We start from the raw sequence: 8,299 nt of genomic DNA on the forward strand, positions 1-8,299 counted from the left end.
GGGGTGATAACTGTGATGGAGAAAGAGAGGAAGAGCCAGCAGTGCCTCCAGCTGGGGAGACGGGGCAGACCTCACCGAGGTGGTGACATTTGAGCCCCAGCTGAAGGGGTGCCAGGGCAAGAGTGCCCAGGAAGAGGGAAGAGCCTGGAGGCAGAAGGCTGACTGAAGAAGAATCTGGAGGCTCGGGTGGCTGCAGCAGAGAAAGCAAGGGGGTGGGTGGCAGGACGTGAGGTCAGAGGAGAATGGGCGGCACCCTGTGGCTCACAGATCCTTGAAAGGGTTTTGGTTTTGACTGAGCAGAACGGGGCCATTGCAGATCAACATGCACTTTAAATGATCAAAACCCCCATCTTTCCCCTGGGAAGGAGGAGGCCAAGGAAGGCTGTGTTTCTGACTCACACGGGGGAGTCGGGGGAATCGTAAACAACCCTGGAGAGAACAGCCAGGCCTGGTGAGTCACTCCTGGGAGTGGCTCCTCCCCACCCTGCCACGCAGCCGGCAGCTGCGGGCTGGGCCTACCCCCTGGTGGCCATGCTCCCTCTGCACCTGGCCTCTCTCTGTGGCATGGGGGCGGCCGTGCCCCTTGGTGGCGATGAATGGGAGTGGAGCTGGGCTGGCTGGGCAGGCAGGGGCTTGCTTCTTGCTGACTAAGGCAGCCCTGGAGGGGCCCGACCATGGGGCAGGGACCCAGTTGCCATCTCCAGAGCCAGGATCATTGGCCAGGCTGGGGAATCAAGGCCCCTGTGGTCCTGGCACGCCTGGCCCGTGAGACTGTACTCTGCACGACTCCTCCAGGTGGCCAGGGTCACCGGAGCTGGCTCGCTCCCCTCTGCCAGTTGCTGAAGGTCCGGGCACCAGGCCACATCTCACCTTCCCGCCAGGGTTAAACATTAGTGGGAGGTTATTAGCATGGGCCAGGGGAGGGAGGGGGGAAATTCAACTCTGTCTCCTTTGCTGGAGCCACCAGTTTCTGCAAGCCCAGACAATGCCGGTGGAGGAGTTTGTGGCTGGCTGGATCTCTGGTGAGACATTTTTCTTCCTTCTGTCACATCACACCCAATGGTAGGTCACTCCCTGGGGAAGATGGGTGACACGGGAGGAGTGGAGACCAAAGTCTGAGTTCCAGCCTGGCAGGAGGATCACTTGAGCCCAGGAGTTTGAGACCAGTCTGGGCAACATAGGGAGGCCCCTGTCTCTACAAAAAATCAAAAAACAAATTAGCTGAGCATGGTGTAGTCCCAGCTACTCAGGAGGATTGCTTGAGCTCAGGAGTTCAAGGCTGCAGTGAGCTATGACTGCACCACTATACTCCAGCCTGGGTGACAGAATGAGACCCTGCCACAAAAAAAAAAAAAAAAAAAAAAAAAAAAAAGGCAGGGCATGGTGACTCACATCTGTAATCCCAGCACTTTGGGAGGCTGAGGCAGGAGGATCACTTGGGGTCAGGAGTTTGAGAACAGCCTGGGCAACATAGGAAGACCCTGTCTCTCTAAGAAATTAGAGGCTGGGCCCTGTGGCTCATGCCTGTAATCCCAGCACTTTGGGAGGCCGAGGTGGGTGGATCATGAGGTCAGGAGTTCGAGACCAGCCTGGCCAACATGGTGAAACCCCCAACTCTACTAAAAATACAAAAATTATAGCCAGGTGCAGTAGTGGGCACCTGTAATCCCACCTACTTGGGAGGCTGAGGCAGGAGAATCGCTTGAACCCGGGAGGTAGAGGTTTGCAGTGAGCTGAGATCACACCACTGCACTCTAGCCTGGGCAACAGAGCGAGACTCCATCTCAAAGAAAAAAAAAAAGAAATAAGAAAAAAATTAGCCAGGCTTGGTGGCGCATGCCTGTGGTCCCAACTACTCCAGAGGCTGAGGTGGGAGGAGCCCTTGAGCCCAGGAGGTTGAAGCTGCGATGAGCCATGATCATGCCACTGCACTCCAGCCTGGATAACAGAGCAAGACCCTGTCTTTAAAAAAACAAAAAGTCTGGGTTCCCTGGAGCGCCCCAGAGCCAGCTGTCCCCAGTCCACCGGGGATTGGCCGATGGGGAGAAGAGAAGGTGCAGGTGGGAGGTGCTACCTCTGCCTTCCAAGGTCACTCTGCCTGACACCTGCAGAGGGCGGGAGAGCCAGGTGAGCACCTATACCTTGAGCCCTGCTCTCCAGACCCACCCTGTGGAGCTCACAAAGGAAGCTCTCCTTTGGCCTCACCTGCTGTCCTGAGCTCCCTCTGGGCCTCTGCCCTACCTGGCTGTGGGCCGCAGTCCGGGGCTCTGAGGCCTGTTGTGCTGTGGTCCCAGCCCAGCTTCCGGGTGGCATTCCTCTTAGGAGAAAGAGAGGGACGTTCTGAACCTGCCTCCTGGGAGCGCGACCTCCCCTAAGCTCCAGAACCAGCCTCCGCTGTGGAGGGCTAGGGCTAGCAGTGGGCAGGTGGACGGGAGGGGAGAAGCTCCTCCGCAGGTGCCCAAGCATGACCCCCATCAGGGCCCTGCAGTTCTGCGTGGCCAGCTGGCAGCAGGGCCTGCTCTGGATCCTGGCGACAACATTATGAGTTGAAAAAAAGAGTAAAGCTCTCGGAGAGGCAGGAACCTGGGTGATTCGCCCAGAGTCCCACATCTTATTGGCAGTGGGATACCTGGGTATGGGCTCCAGAGAGGACACATGCATCTTTGGCTGGCTCTTCCCTCCTGGGTGTGCATCCTCAGTGGGGCCTGGGGTCTTACTCCCTTGTCCCAGTGCCTTCCTGGCCCAGTGCCTGCGTGGAGGGGGTGTCGGGGCAGCTGGAGTCTCTGGAGCTTGGCAGGAAGGTGGCTGCACATGTCTGAGATGGCTCTGCTCTCCTTCCTCCTGCCTGAACCCCTCTTTCCTCTTGGCACAGACTTGCTTCCTGGGCCTGGCACGAGGGCCCTCACTCATAGCACCTTCTTGTCACCACAGGAGCTCTGGGCTTGGTCCTGGGACACCCCTTTGACACTGTAAAGGTGAGTTTAGGAGAGGCACCAGAGGAATGAAAGATCGCACCTAACCCAAACGTCAGGGTGCCCTGAGATCAGGCCTGGCTAATCTTGCCTTTCCTGCCTCTCCTGCTGGCTGGCATCCTGCTTGAGGGGGCAGAGGGAAAGGTTGGCCCACCTGCCCATCCCGCCACCCCACCTGCCCTGTTCTCCCACCCAGGTGCGCCTGCAGACCCAGACCACCTACCGGGGCATCATTGACTGCATGGTCAAGATTTACCGCCATGAGTCCGTGAGTGAACCACTCCTTTGGGGGAGGCATCTGGGGCCATTGGTGCCAGCTTCCCGCTCCAGCAGGGTTCTGCCCCTGGAGGAGAGAAGACCATGTCTGGGATCCTTGGGGGGCCTGGGTGGTAGCCTGGCACCCCAATGGCTCAGCCTCAGCCTGTCCCCACCTGTCCCCACCTCCCTGTGGCAGGACTTGGGAGCAGTTTCCAGCCAGAGGCTGCCTTTCCAGGGCTGGAGAGGACAAAGGGGAGGCCCCACGGTGCCTACTCCAGTGCCACTGTGTCTCCCTGCAGCTCCTGGGCTTCTTCAAGGGAATGAGCTTCCCCATTGCCAGCATAGCTGTGGTCAACTCTGTCCTGTTTGGGGTCTATAGCAACACCCTGCTGCTGCTCACGGCCACCTCCCACCAGGAGCGGCGGGCCCAGCCACCCAGCTACATGCACATCTTCCTAGCGGGCTGCACCGGGGGGTTCCTGCAGGTGAGGGGGCAGTGGGTGGGCACACACGAGTGTCATAGGGATGGTCATGTCGATCTGTCCTCTTCCGCCCTGCTCTGGTGACCCACAGCTATGGAGGCACAGGCCTCCTGGAGGGGAACAAGAGGCCTGTGCTGTGGCTTTCCAGGCTGCAGGCCTTTGGGGGAGCGCTGTGGGGAACGGAAGAGGCAAAAGGCAGACAGAGCTGGCGGGCAGTACCAAGAGGGTGCTGGGAGAAGCAGCCTGGGCCACTCGCTCCAGCTGACAGGGCTTGCCCTCCTCCAGAGGGGTCTGCCAGACTCAGGGCTGTGGGGACCCCACTCCCCAAGGAGACCTTTGACCCTGGAGAACTGCCAGCCCCCCGCAGAGCTGTGAGCCCAGCCCCTCTGGCCAGATCCTGATGAGGTCCTGACACTCCCCCGGTCCCGTTGGCTCTACCCTTTGCCTGGAGCGCTTGCATGGCCATGACCTGGGAGCCTCACCTGAGGCCCCGGCATTAGCCATTAAGTCACTGCCGTCATTTGGGCTTTAGGCTTTAGAGGGGCAGATGAAGGGAAGAGGGACCAGCTGCCGCCAGTGGGAGCCGGTACTGACAGGTGCCTGTGAACATAAGCAGGCACAGGGTGCGCCCGGTACCCACTCACAGCCCCACCGCGAGCCAGGGTTGCCCTCTCCTGGGCGGCTGCCCCCAGTTCCCTGTCACACTTCATGGGGCAGAGAGCAAGGACAAAGGACAAAGTCAGGCTGCTCCTTCAAATGAATTAATGATTAATGAGACCCCCGGAGGCCCTGGCTTTTCTTCTGCCCCTTCTTGTGCGAGGTGTCACCTATAGGTTTCCTGAGTCCCACGAGCCACATCCCACAAACACAAGGAAGAGAACCGAGGCCCTCAGCTAAGTGGCCAGGCCCAGCTTCTAAGTCACCCTGCCCCCTCCAGCTCTTTGGAAAGCAGAAGTGGGGACTGTGAGGGCTGCTGATGGAGCCTGGGTTTACAGTCAAACCTGTGGCTTCCGTTTACCAGAGTCTTAGAAGAAAAATGTGTTTTAGTGTGGAGTGGAAGAAGAGGCAGGGATTGGCAGCCTCTGACAGGCACAGATGTTGCCCTGGGCTTGGCCAAAGCTAACCTTCTGAAATAGCATCTGACATTCCACCACCCTGTGGGACTGTCACCTGTCATCAGCCTCGCCCTGTCCTCAGCCCCCAGGAGCTCAGGGCTCAGAACACCCCCCGAAGCCCTGAGCTCAGCCCTGCCAGCACGCTCTGGAGGGTGGCACAAGGCCCCATCTCCCAAGGGATGGTCCCCAACCTATGACCCTTCCTGCCAGGGCCAAAGTAAACAAGCGAAGACTTGGCCTGCCAAACCCTAAGGACCAGCACCGGAGGTGACCGCCAGTCCCCGTCGCCATCAGCCATCGCCAGGGCTGAGGAACTGAGCCCATGAACCTGTCACAAAACAAACGAGCGAAAAACACCTAAGTCCCTCCTAGATAGGCTAGCCTCAACATGGACTCTGACTCTCACCTGGACTCCGAAAGCCATCTTGACCTAGTGGCATCTCTGACCCAAACCTTAACTGCCGCCATCACTCTCTACATCCCCCCAGCACTGACCCTTACCAGGACCCCAGCCCCAATTCCATCCCAAATCTGTGTAGTGTCTGCTTCCGCCGATGCTAAGAGCTCTAGCACCTGCCAAGTCCCCCCATTACCCACCTTCCCACACTCAGAAGCCTCTTTGGTGGAATGCTAATGGGAGGGAGTCTTGCCTCTCCAGAGGCAGGAAGGGCTGGCCCCCATGCCCCCCGGGCCTCTGAGAAGTGGGTGCAGGAGAACAACACTCGCGAGGGGACCTCCTTCACCCTGGGAGAGGGTGGCCTCTTTGCTATTTCACAGTCACAGGCTGAATCCTTCACTTGCCCCTGCTCACTGTGCAGGTATGCTCACTGCCAGCTTTAGGGAGGCCAGAAACCAACCTGCTCCTGCAAAAAGAATCTGGGCTTGTTCTGAGTGCCTGGTGCAGGCCAGGCAAGTGGGTCACTGTTGCATGAGGAGGGGGCAGTGCCTCTCGCTCTTGGGCCTGATGCCAAGGGAGGTGGCCTGTCCCCATCGCATGCAGACATCCTGGCCATCCCAGCCACACGTGCACGTGAGAGGCTGGGCACTGGCAGGGTTCCTGAGGAACCGGATGATGTGGTCGTCTGCCTGCATCCTTCCTCTTGTGAATGTAAGGGGCCAGTTCCCAGCCCAAAGCCCCACCTGGGGCCTTCATGTTTCGTCCCCAACAGGCCTACTGTCTGGCTCCTTTTGACCTCATCAAAGTCCGGCTACAAAACCAGACAGAGCCAGTGGCCCAGCCGGGTAGCCCCCCACCCCAGTACCAGGGGCCCGTGCACTGTGCAGCCTCCATCTTCCGGGAGGAGGGGTACCGGGGGCTGTTCCGAGGAGCCTGGGCCCTGATGCTGAGGGACACCCCCACGATGGGGATCTACTTCATCACCTATGAAGGGCTCTGTCACCAGTACACACCAGAAGGCCAGAATCCCAGTAAGTAAAGTGGTGTGAGAGGATGGGGGACAGAGGTGTGTGTAGCAGGCAGAGGCCAGCAGGGACTGGGGAAGGAGATTAGGGTCTGGGGAGGATGCTGTGTTCTTGGTCTGACCCCTGCTCTGGGCTACCTCTGCCCCAGGTTCAGCCACAGTGCTGGTGGCAGGGGGCTTTGCAGGCATTGCTTCCTGGGTGGCAGCCACGCCCTTAGACGTGATCAAGTCCCGGATGCAGATGGACGGGCTGAGACGCAGAGTATACCAGGGGGTGCTGGACTGCATGGTGAGCAGCGTCCGGCAGGAAGGACTGGGGGTCTTCTTCCGGGGGGTCACCATCAACAGTGCCCGCGCCTTTCCCGTCAATGCTGTCACCTTCCTCAGCTACGAATATCTCCTCCGCTGGTGGGGATGAGCCCTGCGGCAATGCCAATGGCTCCCCATCAGGCCCACGGCCCGGAAGCCAGTTTGAGATTGGAGGCCAGGTTGAAAATCTGCAGCTTGCAAATCAGTGCAAGAGGCTCAGCCCTTCCTGACCAAGGCACCTCCCACCCGAGCAGATCTGGGCTGGGCAGGTGCCTGCAGAAGCCAGAAGCCAGGGGGCCTGGGCAGCCTCCCTGTGTAGCTGGCCTTGACTCCTTTGCCTCCCACGTCTGTGAAACAGGGAGCATGAGGCACAAGTGAGCTGGCAACATCCCAGCCCCTGTCCTGTGCCGTCACCTCTTTTTTTTTTTTTTTTTTTGAGATGGAGTCTTGCTCTGTTGCCCAGGCTAGAGTGTGGTGGAGCGATCTCAGCTCACTGCAACCTCCGCCTTTCCACCTTCCAGGTTCAAGCGATTCTCCTGCCTCAGCCGCCCGAGTAGCTGGGACTACAGGCGGGCACCACCACACCCAGCTAATTTTTTGTATTTTTAGTAGAGACAGAGTTTCACCATGTTAGCCAGGATGGTCTCAATCTCCTGACCTTGTAATCCACCCGCCTCGGCCTCCCAAAGTGCTGGGATTACAGGTGTGAGCCACCGTGTCCGGCCGCCTTCACCTCTTAAGGAGATCTGAGACTTCGCTTCTGAGAGTCCCCGCTGCCTCCCACCTCCCTGCCTTTCAAAGCTCTCTCCCCCATGACAGGATAACCCTATGTCTCCTCTGGCCAGAATCCTTCAGTGGCTCTCATCACCTTCAGGAAAAGCCCAGACTCCTTCCACCCTCCAGGTTCCTCCCTCCCCACGAGGCTTCGTTCTCCTGGGGTTGCTTCCTGGACCCTGAACAAGCTGTGCTCTCATTGCCTGGGCCTGGCCAGCAGTGCCCGGCAGGGTGACTCCACCATTCCCCGGGCTGGCCCCACTCTCCTCTGAGACCCAGGCTGAACCTGGTCTCCCGGTCCTTCCTTGACTCGCCTCCCCACCTGAGGCTGACTTTGGGGTTCCCAGACACTCCACCCACACACCTGCCTTGATCATAGCACTTGCCTCCGCTTCTTCAGAGTCGTTAATTTGCTTCTCGGCTTCCCCACTGGACTGTGAGCTCCCTGAGGTCAGGGATTGCGCTTTGGATGGTTTCCAGCCTGAGCTTGGTGCTTGAACAGACATGTGCAATAAATGCTCATTAAATGATGCGACTGTACTCCTGACCTGTCTCTCCCACGCCAGCTGCCACACCTGCTTTCTTGGTCTTGCCACACAGCTTTCTGTTGAATCTCCCAGCCCCCATTTGCCTGCTCTGACCTGTCTTGAGGTCACCTGCAGTGGAGGATGCTGGGAGCTGGGGGTCTGTCTGCTTTGCCCACTCCCAGCTGATGGCACTTGTTTTCTTTTTCTTTTTTTCTCTATTCTTTCTTTTTTTAGATACAGGTCTCACTCTGTTGCCCAGGCTGGAGGGCAGTGGTGCCATCATAGCTCACTGCGACCTTGAACTCCTGGGCTCAAGCGATCTTCCCACCCTAGTCTTCTAAGTAGCTGGGGCTCCAGGTGTGTGCCACTGCACCTGGCTAATTTTTTATTTTTATTGTTTGTAGAGAGGAGGTCTCACTATGTTGCCCAGGCTGTCTTGAA

At 58.5% G+C, this 8,299-nt stretch overlaps 1 protein-coding gene across 19 annotated transcripts; it reads left to right on the plus strand.

Moving 5' to 3' along the window:
- On the plus strand, positions 1 to 7,861 carry SLC25A45 (solute carrier family 25 member 45). Of its 19 annotated transcripts, none has more exons than XM_005577278.5 (8): positions 1 to 451; positions 968 to 1,022; positions 2,932 to 2,975; positions 3,169 to 3,240; positions 3,530 to 3,715; positions 5,997 to 6,255; positions 6,398 to 6,537; positions 7,377 to 7,861. In XM_005577278.5, the coding sequence occupies exons 2-8, from the start codon at positions 986 to 988 to the stop codon at positions 7,512 to 7,514; spliced, it is 876 nt and encodes a 291-aa protein (XP_005577335.2). In that variant the 5' UTR covers positions 1 to 451; positions 968 to 985; the 3' UTR covers positions 7,515 to 7,861. The 19 variants fall into 19 exon arrangements, 18 of the variants coding, with proteins under 18 accessions (XP_005577335.2, XP_073869302.1, XP_065384051.1 ...); XM_065527968.2 differs by having other exon boundaries at positions 291 to 451; positions 961 to 1,022; positions 2,873 to 2,975; positions 3,427 to 3,715; XM_065527965.2 differs by having other exon boundaries at positions 291 to 451; positions 961 to 1,022.
- The last annotated feature ends 438 nt before the right edge of the window (positions 7,862 to 8,299 follow it).

The sequence above is a fragment of the Macaca fascicularis genome, chromosome 14 (assembly GCF_037993035.2).
Source record: "Macaca fascicularis isolate 582-1 chromosome 14, T2T-MFA8v1.1".
Classification (NCBI taxonomy): Eukaryota; Metazoa; Chordata; class Mammalia; order Primates; family Cercopithecidae; genus Macaca; species Macaca fascicularis.